The following is a 26,474-nucleotide window of genomic DNA, read 5'->3' as shown; positions in this document are numbered from 1 at the left end:
GCCTCATTGATTATTAATCGAGTAGGTGTGTATGATGACACCACAAGTGGGTCCACCAATAGACGGATATAGGGGATGGCGAAGATGATGTCATATTTAACTCTTTCCTAGTCGGTATTAAATCTGGGGTGAGCGATGGAGAGGGCATTCTGCTTCTTCCTTCTGCACTAGCTCGCAAAGCCGACTTGGACCTCTAAGCATGTTATTCCTTTCTGTAATCTGATATAATGTATGCTGTACATAGGTAGTCTAGATGTAACATAGAGTAGATACAAGAAGACCTGGGTATATTCAGTAAGAAGATACTCAAGCAGCTGTAACGCAACATGGAAGTCTGCTTTGCCAGGAGATGAATGTATCTATCTGTATTCCTGTTTCCTGAATAAATAACGTAAACATTGAAGAAGCCTGAGAAAGTCTATATCCTGTTTGCGGTGTGGAGAGTCAAGTGATCTCACAGTCTGTGAGACGATGGTGTCGAAGCAAGGTGATTAGAACAGTTTATAACAGTGGTGCTGAAATCCTTCCCTGCCTAGCAATACAGGCAGACGGGGCCGGGGCCGAAGAAAGTGGTTTCAAGATATTCCACAGCAAAACAAGCGGAATAGACGGACATGGACTGTAAAGCTTATCAAGCTGATACTGATAAGCTGGTGTGAGTGTGTGGGAGCCGAGCACACACGGGCTGCAATTCGAGGGAACCAGCGGCGACACTCGTGGATGTTAAACTTTGACTGTCAGTGCACATCAGTCATAGCCTAAACCGGATCGCAGGTGACTGGAACGCTCCGAGGCCGGCTGGCAGCTGCCGCTGGATATCGATCCGCTGAGCCAGTGTGGGTACACAGAGATGACGCTCAGGAGTTCCAGAGATCCACTCAGTGTCGTGAAAAAGTTGCCATAAGCTGGTCGAATTCGCAGGCTTACAAAGTCCTCTGCTCAGGCAAGTATGTTTTACGTTGTTATGTTGCATTATCTTTATTGTATGAGAGGAGGATAATGTGTTCTGTGTTTTGGTGTTAATTGCAGCGTGGAGGCTGCGGGTTTCGCATCTTGTAAATACAGAATGTGTTTTCAGAGTTTATGCGCTTTGATTGTTTCTTAGGATTCGATGTTCCTGTGTGGCAGATGTTTTGTTTTCTCTCTCTCTGGGTTTTGTTTTGTTTTTCTCTCCCTGTCCAGAGACTGGGCAGGATGATAGATAAAGGGGGGGGGGTCCCCCGCGGCAGAGGGAAACCAACAGTGTTAGTGGTGGACAGGGGAGAGAGGTAGCCGAGTAGACAGGAGAGGGAAGGAGAGAACAGTTGTAAAACTTAGAAGTAAGTTTTTTCTCGGTGAGCTGTTTTTTTTCTTTTTTCTTTTTTTTCGGGGAGCTGGGGGGACAGCCCTTGTCTCTGGGTAGCTGTGTAAGTTCGCATAGTGACAGCTGAGATAATGGGTGAGGTTTTTGTTTGTCTTTCCTCCGTGCGTTTCCAGTCAGAGTTGCTAACATGCTTGTAAATGTCTGCATCTGTTATGTTGTTCAGCCAGCTCGTCTGTTGTTCGTCTCAGCAGTACTAGCTGTTAATATGGTTTATAGTTACGCTGCGCGTTTGAGTAGTTCTGATCTGAGTTATGGCTGAGATAAACTGCAGATGATTTGTGTAGAGAGGGAGTTTCCCAAGTCCCTGGGTGAATAATCGCAGCTGGGACGAAGTCTCCGGTCGTAGACAGTGTGTGTGGCGGAATGCTGATATTTTTTTTTTCTCTCTTCTCTCTGCACTGTGTATAACTATGCATAAAATGTTTGGTCTGTGTGAGTTTTGTTTTCTCTCCGAAGATATAGGAACGAGAGGCTGCTATGGGAGCAGCCATCTTAGCTGGCAGTCCAGGACTCAAAATGGCGGCAGTGGAGAGAGCCCGCCCCCGAGAGTCATGGCCCCCACACGTCATGGCAGGGGGGGAGGAGGGGCTGGGGGATCCACGTCACGTCAGGCTGTGCTCGCGGCTCCGGGCAGAGCAGCTGAAAGGGAGGGGGGTAGAAATACAGAGACATGCTACTGTGTGTCTCAGGTCTCAAAGTATTTCCCCAGAGTTTTTCCCTGAGTCCAGGGAAAGGAATGCCAGGATACGTGCAACAAGCATTAGCAGGAGCACGGATAGGAAAAGTGTCCCAGCTAGGTGCAGGGACACACGTAGCAGTGCAGGTCAGGAAAGTGTCTGTACTGAGTTGCTTACGGGATTATTCCTGTAAGTGGGGCACCTTAATGGGTGGTGCAGCATGAGTTCCCAATAGAAGGAAAGGGGGACAGTGCATCAGGGGGGTGCAGGAGGTGGAAAAAAGTGAGGTGACCAATCCGGGTTTCCGTCGCCTATGCTGGGCTGGGGCTGTTTTTTTTGGGCGTTTTTTTTTTTCGTCCACTGATTGGTCAAATATGTTTTTTCCAGCTCTTATCAATTGTAGCACAAAGAACAAGGACTGACAGCAGTTCATGGGGCAATTATACAGAGGATAGAATTGCCGTTTACAGAGTGACAGTGTATCAGTACGGTGTTTGCCATGTGACTACCTACCAAGTGGGCATTCAGGGATCTGCATACAGGCATGTGACGCTGGTATGCTTAGCCCTGCACCCTGTGTAGTTTGAGTGCAAAGCGCTCCTTCCTACAGGGAGGCAGCCGTTTTTTTTGGTAGTCTAGGTGGTGGCACGGCAAACATTGATCAGAGGGTACAACACACAGAACTTCTAGCAGAGCTGGTATCGCGATGAAGTTCTAGATAAGTAAATGCGATAATGAGTAAGAGCATTGCAGGCTCACCTGCAAAGCAGCAACAGGTGTGGCATCCGGAATCTGTGCATGCGACGGCCGCGCATGGACAGATAGGGGGGGATGTGGAGTGAGCTGCAATGAGGTGAGAGCTTCCAAAGGTGAAGTCCGTGGGAGCATATTTTAAACAGGTAAGTACTGAGGATAGTACTGAGGTAGGGGGGTGAAGTTTAACTCCAATCTACCAAAAAGAGTAAACAGAGTTCATGAGAACCATAAAGCAACGAGATCAATTACGATATATATTGATCAATTTAAAGTGTAAAGAGTACAAGCCGCAGGGCGAATCCCAAATCATTAATAAGAATTGATTTGTTTGTATTTCGATTTCAGGTGTTTGGCAATATGGAATTGAGACAGCTGCAGTGCTGGCAGCAAAGCTGGAGATGTCAGTCGGATAAGCGAAAGGTTCCAGATGCCAATCTAAGTTTGGAGAAACACGAGATTCCTGAAATTGGAAAGAGACTAAAACACGAGATTCCTGAAATTGTGAAGAGACTAAAAACCGAGGTTCCTGAGATCGGAAAACGTCTAAAAAAACTGACTGAGCAAAGCATAGTGCAAATTGCTAATGTTTTTCTTTCCCAAGGTGGTGCTTTTATAATGAAGAGTACCGTGCTGATGGTGATCCTAGGTTGCCATTCCGTCCTAGGAGAACGAAGAGAGGACATTCTCATGTATAATAAGGGGTTAATGAGAATGCAAGGCCCAAGCATGTTAATGTTGGGTGACAAAGGTACTGATCCTTTCACACCTCCCTCCGCTTGGCACAGATGGACCAAGCAGGGATGGAGGGAAAGAGCACTTGTGCCAGGAGAAAACAAATTTCATGGCACAATGTGGGTGAAAGGGCTGAAAGGTCAGGTGTGCTGGAAGGGTGACGTGAACGGCAGTGTAAACCTGCTATTGAATGTCACACTCCCAGAATCGATGCACCGATCCAAAGGTTTGTTAAAAGGTACATTGCAGTACAATGGGTACATGCAAAAGGTGGAGTGTGTGATTCAGGGGTACCTTGTCTTGGTTATGCAGAGTGAGATGGTTCCAGATTGGAGAGGAACGAGCAGGAGGCGTCAATTCTCTTACCAGAGAGACGCAGGGGACAACATCACACTCTGGAGCTACCAACAGAGAGTGCCTCTGAAACAACTATACACACGTAAAGGCTGGAAAGCCGAGGGTGGGTGGTTCTCGAAACAAGAAGTAAAAATCGAGATCAAGCCACATTTCCAGGTGACAAAGAGGGTGGGGAGAGCGGTCCCGGGGGAGGGAAAGCCCACACAGGGAACCCCATTCACACCACACGGGTCACAACAGGGGACGATATTACACAGTCCATATGCAACAGCTTATCCTCATGATAGTTGGGTAAGTGAAGAGGTACTCTTAATCGAACGATTGCAGAGAGTACAGTCTTCCCGACCTCAGGTACATAGTGTGCCTCAGGACATAAGGGGGGAAGAGGTCCAATCAGGACAGCTGGGGACATATTTTGTCAGCGAGAGATTGGACAAGGGGAGGTATATTAATTTTTCTGGAGAAGGATCTTTTGCATGGCAGCTTCGAGATGTTTGGGTGAACAAATGGAAACGGTGCAACATTCCTTTAGGCACCGCTACTTCCTTAGTTCCCACCTTAACCCGTGTCTTACACCAGGACCTGAGAGGTCAACCTTTTTTGGTGCTAGACGGGGAGGTGAAGCAAGTAGAGTTGTCCTCATGCGGGCAATTCTTGCAGAAGTACCTGCGTTGGCCGGGGCAAGTCAAATTTAGTGAAGAAGCCTGCAGGTTCAATAACGCAGAATGCGAGGCTACCATTCAAAAGATCCACCCTGAAGCCCAACCGATAGTTCCGGTGGCGGAAGGAAAGGTTTGGTTTTTTAACATAAGTTCTAATGATACATTCAAGGTATATTCTCATAATTGTTCCGATAAGGGGGAGTTTAGAAGGGGAACATATTGTGGGAGCGGAGATCCCATATGGATCCAGTGATCCAGGTTGGATGACGTTGTTTCTCAAATTGTTAAGAGAACTCTAAAGTGCAAAGTTTCACGGGTAGTTCCCGTCCTGAAAGAGAACATGACATGGGACAAAGGGGAACAGGTTTTGATCCAAGACGACCACATTTTGTTACAAAGGTTAAACAAACAGTACACTAAGTTAGAGGTAAGATTTCACCATGATACAGGTGATCTTCACGAGGTAGAATACAAAAATGAGCAGGTGAGTTCCAGTCTGACCTGGTGGACAAGGGTTCCGGTGATGTTCCAGGGACACTCGGACTGGGCCTCTGCAGTTCCAAAGTTCTTTCTACACCCACTGGTCGTCTGGATGGGGATGACAACTTTAGGCATCATTATCCAGGTGAGGTTGCGTGTGAAAATTACGTAAAACAAATTAACCTGGTCCAGAGATTGGTGCCTCATAAACAATCTCCTGAACCAATAGTTTAAATTAAGGGATATACAGGGTTACGGGTATAGGTTTAGTAGTACCTGTGATGGAGCTGATTGTATAAAGGCGCTCTTTTAGAAGGCACCTGGCACTGCTCCGTTTTGTAACAACCAAACGAGTTTCACTTTTCTGTGGTCATGCAAGTTTGTGAGTGATACGTAAGTGACGCAAATGCTGAGCATGTGGTATAGAGGGATTTAGAAGTAGGGCCTCCCCAGAGAGCCTGGTTACAGGAAGACCAAGAGGTATTGCTCTCTCTCTTCCAGGGGTAATCGCCTAGAGCAGAGAAGTTGTGTGAGCACGAACATCAAAAAGTGAAACATAAAAGAAAAGAAACCAGGTACTGGGAGGTTCAGACGCTGGGATCTGCGGGTCAAGCCGTTTTAGGGGGGATTGTTATAATTTAAGTAGGCCTCAGTTACTTGGCCTGAGTTTTATGTAAAAGGCTTGTCCGCAGTGTATGCCTTTAAAATCAATAGAGGTTTTGTGATGCAGGCAGAGGCATCTCAGGGTCTGCGTGTAGCAGAGGATACACGCAGATACTGAGAACATGTTCCTAAAAGAAGGCCATTGGACTACTCTGACCTTAACACTACACCACAGGAACATAAAACATCAGCCATGTTATGTAAATATCCACGGGCCTGCATATAGGTCAAATGCCTCATTGATTATTAATCGAGTAGGTGTGTATGATGACACCACAAGTGGGTCCACCAATAGACGGATATAGGGGATGGCGAAGATGATGTCATATTTAACTCTTTCCTAGTCGGTATTAAATCTGGGGTGAGCGATGGAGAGGGCATTCTGCTTCTTTCTTCTGCACTAGCTCGCAAAGCCGACTTGGACCTCTAAGCATGTTATTCCTTTCTGTAATCTGATATAATGTATGCTGTACATAGGTAGTCTAGATGTAACATAGAGTAGATACAAGAAGACCTGGGTATATTCAGTAGGAAGATACTCAAGCAGCTGTAACGCAACATGGAAGTCTGCTTTGCCAGGAGATGAATGTATCTATCTGTATTCCTGTTTCCTGAATAAATAACGTAAACATTGAAGAAGCCTGAGAAAGTCTATATCCTGTTTGCGGTGTGGAGAGTCAAGTGATCTCACAGTCTGTGAGACGATGGTGTCGAAGCAAGGTGATTAGAACAGTTTATAACAGTTACTTTTTTTTCAACCAGCAAGTAATTTTTTTGACAGGAAATGACATAGTTGTCTCCCAAAAGATAATAAGATGATGTACAAGAGGCATTATTGTGGGGGGGGGGGAAAAAACATTTCTCTTTTATTTACATTTGACCAAAAAGTGCCCAGTCCACAATTATTCATACTCATCTCAATTATCAATAGAAAAGCCTTTACTGGCTATTACAGCAATCAAATGTTTCCTATAACTGCAGACCAGCTTTTTGCATGTCTCCGCAGGTATTTTTGCCCATTAATCTTTAGCATGTCAAAAACCTGAGCGGTTCTTGCCTTTTTCATGATTGCTAACTCAGTAAAGGACCAGCCCTTAAAGAGTTGCTATCATATAAATCCGGCATAGTGGGGTCTGAACCCTCTATAACAGTAATTATAGATTGACGACATACCTTGAAATGAATCAGAGCACTCAGTATATGATTTTATATAAAAAATTGTATTTGCTTATCATACAGCATATATACAAAATATGAACAGTTCCAAGTAGTGTTCCCTTCTAACAGTATTCCATCTTATCATGGCTTTATAGCCAAGTGATTATCAATCTTCTAAGTACATTCAAAAAAGAATATAACAGAATAAGATCAATAGTAGTCTCATCTGTATCAATAGCTGTGTATCTAGTAGCTGTGTAAAGCTTGTAGTAATCTTTTTAAAGAAATAGCATACAAATAGCTTCTAATAAAACTTCTTGCTAACCTCTTAACAAAACTTAATGCTGAAAAATTAATAACGTAAATCACCAGAATATTAAGCATAGTACCCCTTCTCTGTCATCTCTTCAGCATCTAGAACCACGTGTGGGAAGGTAGCTTCTGCCTCATGTGTCTTCTCAGGAGATTGTTGGGTTTCTGCAAACTATGAGCTTTCAGCTCCTACTTTTATAGGGATTGGATGCAATATGGCTGCCTAATCTGGAATTTCCCTGAATCCCAGGTTCTGATTGGCTAAAGCTTCCATGCGTCAATGCTTTATCATGTTTTGAATACCTAAATCATAATATTATTGTTTATAAATTCTGATTAGGTCATTTCTGACACAGTTGATTAAAAATGGACGTCACCAGCCATCTTGTCTGCTGGTTGACTTTTTTCCCCAGACATTGAGACTAAACAATGTCATTCATGATGCATTTATGATAATGTGTCCTTCTTTCCCTGACATAAGATTGGTCAGGTTGACACTGTAAACAGACCTGTGAGAGTCTTCAGCAATTTAGGGCTTATTGAAACATACAGGGCATCTAATATACTTAATTAAATATAAAGCTTATTATATAATTCTTCTTAAAACAATCATATAAGAAATAATTGCATATTAAATCTTAATAATATAAAATCATGTTCTATATAGTTGCCTTTCTTATGAATAAATATAATAACTTCAACCAGCAGATGTCAGCATTTCCTCATCTTTAACTGATTGGGAAAACACCTTATTGTTTTATTTTTTATAAGGCCTGTTCCCAAAACATCATGTGTTATCAGCTAGCTGAGACTAGAACACGTCAACAATCCTCCAGAATCATAACAATCTCACGAGAATGTTTTACTGTCTCATCTATCACTGGTAGAATCCAGCTTTTAAATGTATTTCAAAGTATTAAATTATATTATATAGGGTTTAACAATAACTATTTCTTTCTTTAGAAGGACTGTAATGATTATTAATATTTAGATTAATAATATCTATGTGTAATAATTAAGAAAATGTACATATATCATTACTGCAGTAATGTGAGTTTTAACTTGTTCCCAGTTTTTACACAGAAGTATCTTTCAAATGTCAAGGCCACAGACAAACGCACTAACATAAACAAAAATGTTCTGGCTTTTTGTAACTAGAATAATCCAATTATGAGTTTCACTGCCTGAAATATGCTTATATGTCACAGAGCAATATTTTAAAAAAGTACTCTAACTTTACAGTTTACAATGAAATTTTGCATAGAACATTAAAACTTAAAACATACACATGACAGCTTTTCCTGCATAAATAAAACCGCTAGAATTCTGACAAGCAATGAGCTCCAAATCATTCAGGTTGGAGGGTCTTTTTGCCATCACTCTGATCTTTAGGTCCCTCCACAGATTCTCAATTGGATTCAAGTCAGGACTCTGGGCTAGTGCACACCAAACACCTCTAGCAGATCTGCTAACGCTAGAGGTTTTTTAAGCAGATTTTCAGAGTGAATCTAGGCATGTTTAGAGTGGTTTTCTAAACATGCCTAGCGTTTTTTGGAGCGTTTTTGTGTAGCAGATTTCATATATTGTTACAGTAGAGCTGTAACTGAACAGCTTCTGTAACAAAAATGCCTGGAAAACCGCTCTGATCTAGCGCTTTTCAGAGCGGTTTTCCACTTACCTATACTTCAACATTGAGGCAGAAACGCCTCAGAAATCTTGAAAATGCTGCAGCCCCCGAGTTTGCGTTTGGGGGAAAAACGAACTGCTCTGGTGTGCACGATCTCATTCACTTTCATTAGCCGAGCGGTTTTCCCCCTGCAATCGTTTTAAAAAATGCTTCAGAACCGCTCTGGTGTGCACCAGTGCACCAGCCCTCTGGCTGGGCTTTTGCTGTGTGTTTTGGGTTATTGTCATGCTGAAATGTCCACTGGTGTCCAAGGCCAAGTTTCTCTGCAGACTGCCTGAGGTTGTCGTTGAGAATACTCATGTATTGCCCTTTTTTCTAGGTGTTGTTTACTGTGATTAGGTTCCCTGGTCCATTGACTGAAAAACACCTGCAAAACATTAGGTTCCCACCACTATGTTTGACAGTGGGGATGGTGTTCTTTGGGTTGAATGCTTTTCCTTTTTTATGCCAAATGAAGGAAACATCATTGTGACAAAACAATTAAATTTTTGTTTCATCTCACCATAATACAGAAGACCAGCACTGGCGCATTCAGACAGGGGTTACCGATGTATGGAATCCCCCCTTGAGTCTTTTGTACCTTTAAAAAAAATTCCCTGAAATCGCTGAAGCGGGCAAGCTGGTAAATATACAGAGGCTTGCCTCCTGCAGGGTCTGTGGGAGAAACTCAGCTCTCCCACCATTGTAAAGACTGATGTGGACAGCTACATAAGGTATTTCACGGGTTGAAAAGTTTTTGACTGTCCCTAAACTCCAGGAGGGCTGCCTGCAGCTTGTGTGAGAGGCTGACCATCCCTTACATCATTCACACCCCTATGGATAGTATACCTATATCCTTCCCTTATTCCCACAACCCCCATCCCCCATGTTGTTAATGTTTTGTTTTTGCTTTGGCAATGCTAAATGTATTTGGTTCTGCCAATAAAGCTTTGTTGGATTTGGCTGGCAGGGACAGGAGACAGATTACAGAGGCAAGTAGCCTGTGTGATGTGGGACTGCAATACAGATAAGCTCTCTGCTACCCTAGTGCTGGCTGGAAGGGGGGCAATCTCCCCACAGGCCGCCTTTCATTCAGTGATTTAGGGCTGGTGTGCCAATGATGTATTCAGGTTTGGTGTTGTAAGGCAATGGGAAACACTAGGCTAGCTGATAAAAGTGCAATTAGAGGGCAGGCAAGCTGGTAAATATACACAGCATGATGCAGAGCTTGCCTGAAAGGTCTTTTGACAACAATCTGTCTGGTCTCTCCCCATTGTTATAATGACTGCATGTGTGGATAAGGTGTTAAACAAGTTGAAAAGTTTTTGACAGTCCCTAGACTCCAGGAGGGCTGCTTTCTGACTTGTGTGAGAGACCAACAGGGACAGGAGTCTTATTACTGACAAGTAGCCTCTGTGTGATGTGGGACTGCAATACAGATAAGCTCTTTGCTCCATCTCTGGCTATTCTCAGTCTCTCTCCACTCCTCCTCTCTCTGGGCTAGTGCACTGCAAAATCGCAATAGCAATCGCTAGCAATTTGTGAGTGCGATTTTGTGAAGCGATTTTCAGAGTGATTTTTGAATGAATCGCTCAAAAACATGCTACATGCAGCATACCTGCGATTTTGAAAAAATCACAATGCTACTGTGGGAACACTCTCATAGGGTAACATTAGCCCAGCGCTTTTCAAATCGCTCTTGGTTGGCACCAGCCCTCCCTAATTCACCTTTGTTTCCCTCTTCCCCTAGTGCTGGGTGTGTCTTCTTGTCATACAGGAAAGCTAAATAAAAGTGCAATCCTGGTGAAGCAAATTATTATTTAGTATTTATATAGCGCTGCCATCTTCCGCAGATGCATATATCCCTGCATCATATGGCTATCGCTTGCGGTATGTGACACTATGTGGCATATTCCACTGAATTGTCCAAACTAAGTCTATCTCCCGTTCCTCTCTCGGGAGTTGTTCCAGCGCTGTCCCCCATTCAAATTTGCTGCTACCAGAAGCCCTCAGAAACACTCGTGTCCTTAAGTACTTCCAAAGATAGGCAGCTCCGTAATACGCCAGCGCACTTTTGTGCATGGGCAGTATGGAGCCACCTGTATTCGGAAGCCCTCGGGGGACATAAGTACTTCTGGACCTTTCAGGAATCCCCCCCCCTTAAAAATCCTGCGTTTACCCCTGACCAGAACACTTCTTCTTTGTCTAGATGAGCATTTGCAAAAGCCAAGTGAGCATTTGTGTGCCTTATCTGGAGAAGTGGCGTCCTCCTTGGTCTGCATCCGTGGAACCAGTGGTCGAGTCCTGCGTGAACGCTGGTGGACGACGTCCACCTACTTCTTTTAGAGGGTGGACATCGTCCACCCTACAGGGTTGCCAAACGTTTAGTTTTTTTGCACTGTCCGTTGAAAACAGTGCAAAATCTGGCTGTCTGTACAGTCCATATATTTGCTTTTGCCGTCCTGAGTCCATGGCTCTCTATCTCAGTCTCACTGCAGATGTTCCCCTTCCTTGGCTCTTTTGGCTACGGCAGATCCCCCCTCTAGCTGCAGTGAATTATGGTTTTGCCTGCGAGTGGCCCGTACCACCCCCTGCTTGCATGGAGAGGACTTCCCGAGAAGTTTGAAAGCCAGAAGGAGAGACAGCTCTCTGATTATCCGTCCAAGGCTGCCTGCTAGGAGATCAGACTCTCCAAGCATGACCCCCTTATGTTTCCTCCCTCGGCACTTACTGGAAGGGGAGGGGGCGATACAACAGAAGCAGGAGCTGCCAAGGGTGATCAGAGGTATGGACACGATCTCTCTCTATCTGCCCTCCCCTCTGAGCGCATGCATCTTGTTGATAAGACATATCTGTTCTTTCTCTGGAGGTGATGGTCCTTTCAGTAAACATTTAACCTTCCCTGAGCTGGAATAGTCTGAAGTGCTATAGTGAAAGTAATACTTCAGCAGGGGGAAGATCTGTACAGCCACTGCTTCCCCCCATGGGGTGCTGAGAATTGTTTACCTTTTGTGTAATGTGTGTTTACAAGAGATGTGACTGACTGCATGTTTGTCACCTCTGTCAATCTCCTCCTCTTGCTGTCTGCTTTATCAGTCTGCTTCTGTGTGCAGAGAGACCAACTGGTGCTACATTAGTGCTGCCTTCCTCCCATCCCATTATTGCTAATACATCATCTTCCACAGCAATTTACAGAGTATATGTAGTCATGTCTCTAACTGATCCCTCAGAGGAGCTCACAATCTAATCTGTAGCATAGTAATGTGTTTGTTGTTGTCTACCTTATCTGTATGTTTTTTGTGATGTGGGAGGAAACTGGAGTACCCAGAGGAAACTCACATAGTGTTCTCTCCAGGCTCTTTTAGCCGGGTGCTGCACCCGGCTAGTTTTGGTGAGCTCCCAGCTGTCATTGGCTCACCTCCTCCTCTGCTGTAAGCAGACAAGCTTCGGCCCTGCATTCTGTCATTTAGCCACACCCGGCTACTTTTTCATTCCACCAGGCTGGCAAAAATGTCTGGGGAAAACACTGCCATACATACACGGGGAGAATATACAAACTCCATGCAGAAAGGGCCCTGGCTGAGATTTGAACATCGGGGTTGGGGTGAGTCCACTCACCTCTTTTCCCAGGACTAGACCCCTGCGTGGAATCCAGAAGTTTGCAGTGTCCGTTGGATTGTCTGCCTTAAGAAATTGCCACCAGCAGAGAACAGATTCACCAGGATGGCCATGGTGGTGATTCTTGAATTCTTTTTCACCTCTCTCACTTTCCTCCTGGCCAGCACAGGTGTCACTTTTGGCTTCCGACCACGTTCTCTGACATTTTCCACAGTGCTTAACTTCTTGTATTTTTAATTAATACTTTGCACTATAGCCACTGGAACTTGAAACCATTTAGAAATGGCCTTGTATCCATTTACTAACTTGTGAGCAGCCACAATGAGCAGCCGTAGGTCCGCACTGAGCTCCTTTGTCTTAAATGCTGTTTTTCACCTGTTGAGTTGATTAAAACAGCTGTTCCCAATTAATCAGGGTAATTAGGATGCTTTAGAACAGCTTGGACTATTTGGAATGGTATTGAACTTTGGATTTTCCCAAAGACTGTGACAGTTTGTGAAGGATATGAATAATTTTGGACTGGACACTTTTTGCTCAAATTTAAATAAAAACTGAGAAATGTTTTATTTTCCCACAATAATTCCTCTTGTACATTGTCTTATTATCTTTTGGGAGACACCTATGTCATTTCCCATAAAAAAATGACTTGTTGGTTGAATAAAAGTAACTTTCAGTCAAAATTTGCCAGGGGTATTGTAAGCAGAGTTGGGCCGAACGGTTCGCCTGCGAACGGTTCCATGCGAACTTCAGTGGTTCGCGTTCGCGTCCCGCAGGCGAACCTTTGCGGAAGTTCGGTTCGCCCCATAATGCACATGGAGGGTCAACTTTGACCCTCTACATCACAGTCAGCAGGCCCAGTGTAGCCAATTAGGCTACACTAGCCCCTGGAGCCCCACCCCCCCTTATATAAGGCAGGCAGCGGCGGCCATTACGGCCACTCGTGTGCCTGCATTAGTCAGAGTAGGGCGAGCTGCTGCAGACTGTCTCTCAGGGAAAGATTAGTTAGGCTTAGCTTGTTCCTGTCTGGCTGCATACCTGTTCTGTGAACCCACCACTGCATACCTGTGCTGTGAACCCACCACTGCATACCTGTGCTGTGAACCCACCACTGCATACCTGTTCTGTTCAGTGGACCCGCCACTGTATACCTGTTCATTGAACCCACCACTGCATACCTGTGCTGTGAACCCACCACTGCATACCTGTGCTGTGAACCCACCACTGCATACCTGTGCTGTGAACCCACCACTGCATACCTGTTCTGTTCAGTGGACCCGCCACTGTATACCTGTTCTGTTTAGTGAACCCGCCACTGCATACCTGTTCTGTTCAGTGAACCCACCGCATCAGTGCGCATACCTGTTCTGTTCAGTGGACCCGCCACTGCATACCTGTTCTGTTTAGTGAACCGCCACTGTATACCTGTTCTGTTTAGTGAACCGCCACTGTATACCTGTTCTGTTTAGTGAACCCGCCACTGCATACCTGTTCTGTTCAGTGAACCCACCGCATCAGTGCGCATACCTGTTCTGTTCAGTGGACCCGCCACTGCATACCTGTTCTGTTTAGTGAACCGCCACTGTATACCTGTTCTGTTTAGTGAACCGCCACTGTATACCTGTTCTGTTTAGTGAACCGCCACTGTATACCTGTTCTGTTTAGTGAACCCGCCACTGCATACCTGTTCTGTTCAGTGGACCCGCCACTGCATACCTGTTCTGTTTAGTGAACCCGCCACTGCATACCTGTTCTGTTCAGTGGACCCGCCACTGTATACCTGTTCTGTTTAGTGAACCCGCCACTGCATACCTGTTCTGTTCAGTGAACCCACCGCATCAGTGCGCATACCTGTGCAGTTAAGTGAACCCGCCACTGCATACCTGTTCTGTTCAGTGAACCCACCGCATCAGTGCGCATACCTGTGCAGTTAAGTAAACCCGCCACTGCATACCTGTTCTGTTCAGTGGACCCGCCACTGCATACCTGTTCTTTTTAGTGAACCGCCACTGTATACCTGTTCTGTTTAGTGAACCCGCCACTGCATACCTGTTCTGTTTAGTGAACCCGCCACTGCATACCTGTTCTGTTCAGTGGACCCGCCACTGCTTACCTGTTCTGTTTAGTGAACCGCCACTGTATACCTGTTCTGTTTAGTGAACCCGCCACTGCATACCTGTTCTGTTCAGTGAACCCACCGCATCAGTGCGCATACCTGTGCAGTTAAGTGAACCCGCCACTGCATACCTGTTCTGTTCAGTGGACCCGCCACTGCATACCTGTTCTGTTTAGTGAACCGCCACTGTATACCTGTTCTGTTTAGTGAACCCGCCACTGCATACCTGTTCTGTTTAGTGAACCCGCCACTGCATACCTGTTCTGTTCAGTGGACCCGCCACTGCTTACCTGTTCTGTTTAGTGAACCGCCACTGTATACCTGTTCTGTTTAGTGAACCCGCCACTGCATACCTGTTCTGTTCAGTGAACCCACCGCATCAGTGCGCATACCTGTGCAGTTAAGTGAACCCGCCACTGCATACCTGTTCTGTTCAGTGAACCCACCGCATCAGTGCGCATACCTGTGCAGTTAAGTGAACCCGCCACTGCATACCTGTTCTGTTCAGTGAACCCACCGCATCAGTGCGCATACCTGTGCAGTTAAGTGAACCCGCCACTGCATACCTGTTCTGTTCAGTGGACCCGCCACTGCATACCTGTTCTGTGAACCCGCCACTGTATACCTGTTCTGTTCAGTGAACCCACCGCATCAGTGCGCATACCTGTGCAGTTAAGTGAACCCACCTACCTACGTGAGTGCACGCAGTGTGATATACCACTCCGTGCATACCCGATATGGACAAAACAGGTAGAGGAAGAGGTAGTGGCAGAGCCAGAGGAAGGCCACCCGGCAGGTCTGCGCGAGGTCGTGTAAATGTAATTTCGTGTGGACCTGGCCCACAGTACAGTGCTCGGAAGAAGGCACGTCCCATCACCTCCCAAGATTGTCAGGACGTGGTTGAGTATTTAGCGACACAGAACACCTCATCTTGCTCAGCCACCAGTGCTACTACTAGCACCACTTCCGCTGCATTTGACACTTCGCAAGAATTATTTAGTGGTGAAATCACTGATGCACAGCCATTGTTGTTACAGCCAGATGAATTTTCACCAGCTCATATGTCTGAGTTACGCGGCAACATTATGGATGTAACGTGTAAGGAGGATGAAGGACCTACTGATGTTGGTGCATGTTTGGATTTGTCTGAGGCAAGCGAAGCTGGGCAGGATGATTACGATGATGACGATGATAGGGATCCACTGTATGTACCCAATAGAGGAGATGAAGAGGGGGACAGTTCAGAGGGGGAGTCAGAGAGTAGGAGGAGGAGAGAAGTTGCTGAAAGAAGCTGGGGCAGCTCTTCGTCAGAAACAGCTGGTGGCAGTGTCCGGCACCATGTATTGCCACCTATGTACAGCCAGCCAACTTGCCCTTCAGCATCAGCTGCTGAGGTCCCCATAGTGCCCACATCCCAGGGTGGCTCAGCGGTGTGGAAATTTTTTAATGTGTGTGCCTCAGATCGGACCAAAGCCATCTGCTCGCTCTGCCAACAAAAATTGAGCCGTGGAAAGGCCAACACTCACGTAGGGACAAGTGCCTTACGAAGGCACCTGGAGAAAAGGCACAAACAGCAATGGGATGGCCACCTGAGCAAAAGCAGCAGCAGCACACAAAAGCAAAGCCACCCTCCTTCTCCTCTTCCTCCTCCATCAGGTGCATTATCTGCTTCTGCCGCTTTCTCCCTTCCACCTTCACAGGCACCCTCCTCCACTCCGCCTCTGCCCTTGAGCGCTTCCTGCTCCTCTGCCCACAGCAGCAGTCAGGTGTCCGTGAAGGAAATGTTTGAGCGGAAGAAGCCAATTTCGGCCAGTCACCCCCTTGCCCGCCGTCTGACAGCTGGCGTGGCGGAACTGTTAGCTCGGCAGCTGTTACCATACCGGCTGGTGGACTCTGAGGCCTTCCGTAAATTTGTGGCCATCGGAACACCGCAGTGGAAGATGCCAGGCCGCACTTATTTTTCGAGAAAGGCCATACCCCAACTGCACCGTGAAGTTGAGAGGCAAGTGGTGTCATCTCTTGCGAAGAGCGTTGGGTCAAGGGTACACCTGACCACGGATGCCTGGTCTGCCAAGCACGGGCAGGGCCGCTACATTACCTACACAGCCCATTGGGTGAACCTGGTGGTGAACGATGGCAAGCAGGGCGCAGCGGACCAAATTGTGACACCTCCACGGCTTGCAGGCAGGCCTCCTGCCACCTCCTCTCCTCCTGCTACATGCTCTTCGCTGTCCTCCTCCTCCTTGGCTGAGTGGCAGTTCTCCTCTCCAGCTACACAGCCCCACCTCCGCAGGGCCTATGCTGCATGCCAGGTACGACGGTGTCACGCCATCTTAGACATGGCTTGTCTCAAAGCGGAGAGTCACACTGGAGCAGCTCTCCTGGCTGCTCTTAAGAAACAGGTGGATGAGTGGCTGACCCCGCACCACCTGGAGATAGGCAACGTGGTGTGCGACAACGGCAGCAATCTGCTTGCCGCTTTGCATATGGGGAAGCTGACACACATACCCTGCATGGCACATGTCATGAATCTAGTGGTTCAAAGATTTGTGGCAAAGTACCCTGGCTTAGCGAATGTCCTGAAGCAGGCCAGGAAGTTCTGTGGGCATTTGAGGCGGTCTTACACAGCCATGGCACGCTTTGCGGAAATTCAGCGCAAAAACAACATGCCGGTGAGACGCCTCATTTGCGATAGCCCGACTCGCTGGAACTCGACCCTGCTCATGTTCTCCCGCCTGCTAGAACAGAAGAAAGCCGTGACCCACTACCTCTACAACTGGAGTAGAATGAAACAGTCTGGGAAGATGGGGATGTTCTGGCCCGACAACTGGACACTGATGGAGAATGCATGCAGGCTCATGCGGCCGTTTGAGGAGGTGACCAACCTGGTGAGCCGCAGTGAGGGCACCATCAGCGACTTAATTCCCTACGCTTACTTCTTGGAGCGTGCTGTGCGTAGAGTGGCGGATGAAGCTGCGAATGAGCGTGACCAGGAACCGTTACGGCAGGAACAGGCATGGGACCAATTTTCATCAGACCCAGCTGTTTCCTCAACACCTGCGGCAGCACAGAGGGGGGAGGAGGAGGAAGAAGAGAAGTCGTGTGCAGAAGACGAATCAGACTCAGAGGATGATGAGCAAGGTGTTTCTTTGGGGGAGGAGGAGGAGGAGGAGGGGACAGCGGCAGGAGAACAACCTCAGCAGGCATCGCAAGGGGCTTGTGCTGCTCAACCTTCCCGTGGTATTGTTCGCGGCTGGGGGGAGGAGGTTGACTTACCTGACGTCACTGAGGAAGAGCAAGAGGAGATGGAGGGTACTGGATCCGACTTTGTGCAGATGTCGTCTTTTATGCTGTCCTGCCTGTTGAGGGACCCCCGTATAAAAAACCTCAAGGGGAATGAGCTGTACTGGGTGGCCACACTACTAGACCCTCGGTACAGGCACAAAGTGGCGGACCTGTTACCAACTCACCGGAAGGTGGAAAGGATGCAGCACATGCAGAACCAGCTGTCAACTATGCTTTACAATGCCTTTAAGGGTGATGTGACGGCACAACGCCAGCAAGGTACCACTGCCACTAATCCTCCTCCCGTGTCCACGCAGTCAAAGACAGGACGCTCCAGCGATCTCATGGTGATGTCGGACATGCGGACGTTCTTTAGTCCAACGCCTCGCCGTAGCCCTTCCGGATCCACCCTCCACCAACGCCTGGAACGGCAGGTAGCCGACTACCTGGCCTTAAGTGTGGATGTAGACACTGCTGTGAACAGCGATGAGGAACCCTTGAACTACTGGGTGCGCAGGCTTGACCTGTGGCCAGAGCTGTCCCAATTTGCCATCCAACTTCTCTCCTGCCCTGCCGCAAGCGTCCTCTCAGAAAGGACCTTCAGCGCAGCTGGAGGCATTGTCACAGAGAAGAGAAGTCGCCTAAGTCACAAAAGTGTTAAGTACCTCACCTTTATCAAAATGAATGAGGCATGGATCCCGGAGGGCTGCTGCCCGCCCCAAGACTAAGTCAGTCCCCGCACATACAGCATCTCTGCCTGCACGCCGTGTGACTGGCTGCCTGGCCTGCCCCAAGAAGACTAAGTCGCTCCCAGTCCCTCCACACAGCATGTCTGCCTGCAGGCCGCTTGACTACCTTCTCCACCACCACCAACAGGGTCCGGGACTCCAGGCGGATTGCTGAATTTTTTAGGCCGCTGCTAGCAGCGGCCGCTGTAATAATTTTTCGGGTGCGTGTACATGACTGCCTAATTTTTCTGGCTGCACTGCGGGCAGCTGCAACAACAAAAGAAAAGGCATGTACATGCGCCCATTCCCCTTCGTGATCATTACCTTGCCGTGGTGAAGGGGCTTGCGTATCACAATGGAGCAATGACCGGCGCCTAGATGAGTGTCTCGGGGGGCACACCCACGATAATAAGGTCGTTGCCTCATTGTGGTCAGACCAAATTTGATCAGCTGGACAGTCACTGTTCTGTCATTCAGTTACATCAGCCAGGTGACCATATGGGCTGTAAAGCCACCAAAACCTGCACTCTCGCCATGGTGCGCACCAGTAAAGCACGGCCGTCACTACACAAACAGCTGTTTGCGGTGCATTACACGATGAGTTTGGTGTGTCAGTGTGAAGCAGTACCTTAATTACACTACCTGATTGATGTATACACATGCAAGATGTTTGAAAGCACTTTAGGCCTGTCATTTAGCATTCAATGTGATTTCTGCCCTTAAAACGCTGCTTTGCGTCAAATCCAGATTTTTCCCGGGGACTTTTGGCATGTATCCCACTCCGCCATCCCCCCCTCCAGGTGTTAGACCCCTTGAAACATCTTTTCCATCACTTTTGTGGCCAGCATAATTTTTTTTTTTTCAAAGTTCGCATCCCCATTGAAGTCTATTGCGGTTCGCGAACTTTAACGCGAACCGAACCTTTCGCGAAAGTTCGCGAACCCGGTTCGCGAACCGAAAATCGGAGGTTCGGCCCAACTCTAATTGTAAGGAACTGTTCTGTTGGCCTGCGCAAGCAGGCAGTTTTTGTCATTTTCAGGGTTGCATTCTGCAGGTCTCTGGAAAAGAGACCTTTTGTCAGCTTGCAGCTTGCTGCAGAGGTAATTTGCATCCACTTGTTTTGCAAATTGACTTCTCTACTTCTCTGGAAGGGCTTTAGTATAAATGTCACTTCCTCCCAGAAGACTTTGCTCGTCATAATTCCTGTTTGTAACGATTGGTGTCAGCACGCAGAGAGAATCTGATTATTGGTGATCTGCAGTATCACCAAGAATGCAGATATATTGCTAACCTCTGGACACCTATGGTATGTGAGTGTTTGGTGTAACAGTAATACTTTGAGTGATGTACCTGCAGCGCAGGTGCTCAAAGGCAGTATAGTGATACTGCACAGACACCTTCCAGCAGCCTGAGACTCTCCAAGGGGTGGAGTCAGGCTGAAGGTAGGAAAGACCAGAAGGTGAGTGACACCTGAAGGCGGATGTCACTGTCTGATCTGGAGTCTATCTCTAAAAGGGAGAGATAGCTCTCGAGGTCGGGCTAGCCGGGTCGGCAACACACGGTCAGATAAAGTACATAGACAGAAGGCTGATTCGGTATCCAAGGCAAGCAGGGTTTGGCAACAGAGTATCAGATATGCGAGGTACCGAATCAGAGATCAGAGGGATAGTCAAGAAAGCAGAAAGTCATAACAGATATCAAACAATGCCTAGTCTGGGTATGAGGTCCTTGGTCTCTACACCCCGGAACTAGTCTGAAGTATAACAGAGTAATATGTACAAGTTCCCTAGTCTTAGGTGTGAGGTCCGTAGTCTCGGCACCCTGGAACTAGTCTGGAGTATAACACAGATGACAATATAGTTCCCTAATCTGAGTGCGAGGTACGTAGTCTCAGCACCCTGGAACTAGTCTGAAGTATAATGCAGATGACAATACAGTTCCCTAATCTGAGTGCGAGGTCCGTGGTCTCAGCACCCTGGAACTAGTCTAAGCATAAACAGAAATAATAACACAAAGTTTCTAGCTCAGTGTGAATTCCCAGGGACTCCTGGTTCAACCACACTGTGAGATCTGACAAAGGTCTGAGTGCTTCCACGTAGTGATCGCAACGGCAGACAACTTGAGACTGGCCAGAAGTAACTATATATAGAGTAGTGCTCTCCGGCACCACCCCCAATAGATCAACCAATAGTATACTGCTCTGGAGTCAGCTGATCGGCGTGATCAGCTGACCTCTCCTTGTCCAGTATAAGAGTTCTGCCTCTCAGCGCGCGCGTGTATATTCCTAAGCCTGTGTGCACTAACAGACCCAGCCACACCAGACCCACGCTGCTGCGTGCAAACCGCCGTGCTGGACGCGGAACCAGCCGCCTTACCGCTGTAACATGCGGCGGCTTTTCCGCGTTCTGCCCTGTTACCAGCCACACGTGTCCGCGTGCAAACCGCCGCATTGGACGCGGAAACAGCCGCCTCTTCAGCAGCACATGCAGCGGCTTTTAGGCGTTCTCTCACACTGTTTAGTGTGACTGGATTGAGCCCAGCCTTCCGTGATCTGTTTGCAAGGGTTTTGTTAGTTATTCAGGAGTTGGTTCTCAACTCCTGTCAGCTTGAACCCATCTTGCCATTTGATCTCTGCTGTTAGTTAGGGTGGCATGCTTTGTCGCTGTTGCGCTTAACGTGCGGCGACCGTGCCTGGAACGTGTTTTGTCTCTGTTGCGCTTTTCGTGCGGAGACCGCGTTTAGCGAGTACGTTTGTTATTTTTCATATCGGATGTGTTCCTTGTTTCTTGCTCTCGTCTCAGTGCTGCGGTGGCATTGAGGCGATTCTCTGTCTGAAGTCTGCGAAGTGAGCATGCACTGCGGTCGTGCATCGCTACTTCGATCTCTGTACTTCTTCTGTCCTGTCTTGTTGGGGATGAACGCCGTTGCATGGTTTGCAACTAGATTGGCGGACATACCTTCAGTCTGTCTTGGTCTTGTCTGAAGTCTGCGAAGTGAGCGTGCACTGCGGTCGTGCATCGCTACTTCGATCTCTGTACTTCTTCTTTCTCGTCTTGTGGATGTATGCCGTTGCATGGCTTGCAACTAGATTGGCAGACATCCTTTCATTCTATGACTGTCCAGTTTGTTTCTATGCATTCTTCTCTAGTCTATTCTGTCTCAGTGCTGTGTTCACACCTGTGTACTGTTTTTGCATTGTGCAGTCGCAGTCTGGCGTCTTTGGAGCACACGGAGGAATCTCTCCTCTGTGCTTCATAGCGCCTCCTGCTGGCTGCTTTTTTTCCACCACTACTGGGTCCCTCTTGTTTGAACGTTTGTAGGAGATCTCCCTTGTGTCAGCACACCTGCTGTGCGCTGACCGAGGAGACTATTCCGCATTTGTTACAGGTATGAACAATTATGGGCAGCACTGTAGGTGTTGCCCTAATTTCTTATTGTTTGCTAAATTGCTACATATTTGCTGTAAGTACTGGCAAATACTGTATGTCATGCACCACCTGCCCACAGCAGTTTTACTGTATCTTAGTAAATATACCCCGCTGTTTGCAAAATCTTACTAATATTATAAATGTGAACGTTTGGATGTTTGTTACTCAACCACCCAATAATAGCTGAACGGATTTGAATGAAATTTGGCACACACATAGTACATTACCTGGAATAACAAATAGGATACTTTTCATCCCCATAACCAAAAAGTGGGCGGAGACAAATACAAATGTCACTGGGAAAATATAAACTGGAACCATTCTTACACTGTTAATGGTAGGGTTCTCAAACTTTGCACAGTTGGTCACTGGGTGACTGGGCTTAATATTCAGGAAATTGGGTGGGGCCTACAAAAGCCAATCAAAATTTGCCTATTGTTTTTTAAGTGCAATATTTAATTGTTGCCATTCTTCTTGCACTGTTAATGGCACAAGCCTCAAACCTGGTACAGTTGGTCATTGGGTGACTGGGGTTCAAATTCAGAAAAGGGGGTGGAGCTACAAACAGCCAATCAGATTTGTTTCATTTCAATGCAAATTATTGATGCCAAAGATAGCAAAGCCCACAAATTTGGTCATTGAGTAATTGTGTGTTAGGGTTGGGCGGAGCCAACACCAGCCAAATACATACCCAGGCAACTCTGGGCCATCAGCTTATATATATATATATATATATATATATATATATATATATATATATATATATATATATACCCATAGTTTTTCATACCCCTGGGAAATTTTGACTTAAAGTTACTTTTATTCAACCAGAAAATAATTTTTTGACATGAAATGACATAGGTGTCTCCCAAAAGATAATAAGATGTAGTACGATGTACAAAAGGAATTATTGTGGAAATAAACATTTCTCAGCTTTTATTTACATTTGAGCAAAAAGTGTTCAGTCCACAATCATTCATACACTTCTGAATAATCAAAAGAAAAACCTTTATTAGCTATTACAGCAATCAAACACTTCCTATAATTGCAGACCAGCTTTTTTGCATGTCTCCACGGGTACTTTTGCCCATTCATCTTTAGCAATGAGCTCCAAATCTTTCAGGTTGGAGGGTCTTCTTGCCATCACTCTGATCTTTAGCTCCCTCCACAGATTCTCAATTGGATTCGAGTCTGGACTCTGTCTGGGCCATTCCAAAATAGTTACATAGTTACATAGTTATTTGGGTTGAAAAAAGACATACGTCCATCGAGTTCAACCAGAGAACAAAGTAAAATACCAGCCCGCCACCCTCACATACCCCTGTTGATCCAGAGGAAGGCAAAAAACCCTTACAAGGCATGGTCCAATTAGCCCCAAAAGGGAAAAAAACCCTTCCCGACTCTAGATGGCAATCAGATAAAATCCCTGGATCAACATCATTGGGCATTACCTAGTAATTGTAGCCATGGATGTCTTTCAACGCAAGGAAAGTAACCTGAGAGCTGGGCGAAGCTAGGGCGAGAAGGGCCGTGACCGGGTGGGTTCTGAGCTGGACTGTCCAAGAACAATAGTGTCGCCAGGTGTGAAGGAAAGGTGGAGTGTCCTGGCCAGGGCCAGGACACTATAAGACCAGGGGGGCTGGCCAAGCAGCCTCCTTTTTGGATCGTGTGGATACAGCAAACATCTCTTCGCTGGAGAAAAGGCTGGGGTAAGTGCAGATATTTCTTTATTAGGCCTTAGCCCGAAATCCCTCCCCACCTTGACCCAGCATCAGGGGATACCTGCAATTCGACCGTCCTGCAGATTCCACCTTCCCTCCCATCCCACCAAGAGCGGCTTCTGGGCTCCCAGGCCTCCCACCCATCCAGTGCAGCTTCAGGTTGCGCTGATAGGTACCAGTTAAAGATCTTTCGGGCACCGTCCATCCATCCCACCCCATTCATCCCATCCATCCTATCCCACACAGCCTGGGAACAGCCAATTCCCCCCCCCCCCTGGCTCCTGCGCTGCAGTATTGGTAGCCAGTCACCTGAGCACCCCTTACCCACCATAATCCACCTCCCTCCCCATCCCGAACAGGGCACTGCGGACAGGGCAGATAGGGCGCAGGGGTGCAATGGATTCCTCCATGCAGCAGCTGTGGGACCGGGTGCGGGCCATGCCAGGTGAGCAGGGGATGCAGTGGCTACAGGCACAACTCACTAACCTGGCTGGGGCTCCGCGCCCAGAGAGCACTAGGAGGAGGAGGCGGGGGGAGGAAGGTCCCATTGGGGCGGAGGTCGGCGCAGCTGGCGGTGCCCAGAACAGAATTCAATATTCCAGACGTGGCCTTACTAGAGAGTTAAACAGGGGCAATATTATGCTAGCATCTCGAGTTTTTATTTCCCTTTTAATGCATCCCAAAATGTTGTTAGCTTTAGCTGCAGCGGCTTGGCATTGAGTACGATTATTTAACTTGTTGTCGATGAGTACTCCTAAGTCCTTCTCTAAGTTTGATGTCCTCAACTGTATCCCATTTGTTTTGTATGGTGCTAGACCATTGGTACGACCAAAATGCATGACTTTACATTTTCCAACATTGAATTTCATCTGCCATGTATGTGCCCATTTAGCCATCCTATCCAGATCCTGTTGCAATATGACACTATCTTCCTGAGAGTTGATGATTCTGCACAATTTTGTATCATCTGCAAAAATAGCAACATTGCTTACTACTGCATCTACTAGGTCATTAATAAATAAATTGAAGAGCACTGGACCCAGTACAGACCCCTGTGGGACCCCACTGCTAACAGTCAACACTCAAACCCATTTTGAGTATGATCCTTTGACCACAACTCTCTGTTTTCTGTCCATTAGCCAGTTCCCTATCCATGCACACAGACTCTTCCCCAGTCCTTGCAGCCTCAACTTTTGCACCAGACTTTTGTTTGGAACAGTGTCGAAGGCCTTTGCATAGTCCAAGTATATCACATCTACAGCATTCCCAATATCCACATTAGCGTTCACTACCTCATAAAAGCTGAGCATGTTAATCAAACAGAACCTGTCTTTAGTAAACCCATGTTGATGCTGAGAAATAAGATTATTTTGTACTATGAAGTCGACTCATGTATAGTATCTCTTAGTAAGCCCTCACATAGTTTGCATACAACTGATGTTAAGCTTACAGGTCTATAATTTCCTGGATCTGATTTTTTACCCTTCTTAAATAATGGGAAAATGTGAGCTGTACACCAATCCACTGGGACTCTGCCAGTTGAAAGAGAGTCACAAAAGATAAGATAAAGGGGTTTATCTATAACTGAACTTAATTCCCTTGGGACCCGAGGATGCATGCCATCCAGGCCAGGTGCCTTGTCTATTTTTAATTTACAGTATTTAGTTTTGCCTTCACTTCTTCCTGCGTTAAGTATTTAATATTACAGTTGGAAGATTGAGACTCTTCTGCCTTTTGCTACAGTGCTGTTTCCTTTGTGAAGACAGAAGCAAAGAAAGCATTTAATAACTCTGCCTTACCTTGATCATCTACCATTGAGTTCCCACCTTCATCCTTAAGGAGTCCTATACAGTCAACCTTTCTTTTTTTAGAGTTGATGTACTTGTAAAACTTCTTTGGGCTAGATTTGATATCCCTAGCGATTTGATTTTCAGCTTCAATCTTTGCCAGCCTAATTTATTTTTTACAACTTTTATTGCACTCCTTATAATTGCTTAGTGCAGCCTCGGTCCCCTCCTGTTTATAATATATTAATGGTGTCTGCTAACCATTTCTTCACCACTTTTGCTGTATGTTTTGGGTCATAGTCATGCTGAGATGTCCATTGGTGCCCAAGGCCAAGTTTCTCCACAGACTATCTTATGTTTGTTGTTGAGAATCCTCATGTATTACTATTTTTCCATGGTGCCATTTACTGTGATTAGGTTTTCTGGTCCACTGACTGAAAAAACACCCCCAAAGCATTTGGTTTCTACTTTCTACCACCATGTTTGACAGTGGGGGTGCTGTTCTTTGCATTTAAGGCTTCTCCTTTTTTGCGCCAAATGAAGGAAACACCATTGTGACCAAACAATTCAATGTTTGTTTCACAGAAGTCTACTTCTTTGTCCAGATGAGCATTTACAATGGTCAAGCGAGATTTTGTGTGTCTTTCTGGAGAAGTGGTGTCCTCCTTGGTCTGCATCAGTGGAACCCAGCATTGTGCAGTGTTTGTTGGATTCTCTGCCTTGAGACATTCCCAACAGCAAAGCCCAGATTCACCAGGATGGCCTTGGTGGTGATCCTTGGATTCTTTTTCACCTCTCCCACTATCCTCCTGGACAGCACAAGTGTCACTTTTGGCTTCCGACCACATCCTCTTTCCACAGTGCAGAACATCTTGTATTTTTAATTATTATTAAAAATACACTGTAGCCACTGGAACTGGAAAACATTTAGTAATGGCCTTGTAGCCCTTTCCCAACTTGTGAGCAGC

At 46.6% G+C, this 26,474-nt stretch overlaps 1 protein-coding gene across 1 annotated transcript in view; it reads left to right on the top strand.

Annotated features, from left to right (window-relative positions):
* The first annotated feature begins 11,452 nt into the window (after positions 1 to 11,452).
* The window catches only part of LOC137543807 (NACHT, LRR and PYD domains-containing protein 3-like), a 71,932-nt gene continuing 56,910 nt past the window's right edge, over positions 11,453 to 26,474 (top strand). The window contains exon 1 of the mRNA XM_068264888.1: positions 11,453 to 11,611. Within this exon, the coding sequence (XP_068120989.1) occupies positions 11,524 to 11,611 (88 nt within the window). The 5' untranslated portion in view covers positions 11,453 to 11,523. The remainder of the gene's footprint in view (positions 11,612 to 26,474) is intronic.

Source organism: Hyperolius riggenbachi, unplaced genomic scaffold, assembly GCF_040937935.1.
Source record: "Hyperolius riggenbachi isolate aHypRig1 unplaced genomic scaffold, aHypRig1.pri scaffold_204, whole genome shotgun sequence".
NCBI lineage: Eukaryota > Metazoa > Chordata > Amphibia > Anura > Hyperoliidae > Hyperolius > Hyperolius riggenbachi.
The sequence above is the reverse complement of the archived record's forward strand: the minus strand, read 5'-3'. Positions and strand labels throughout refer to the sequence as shown.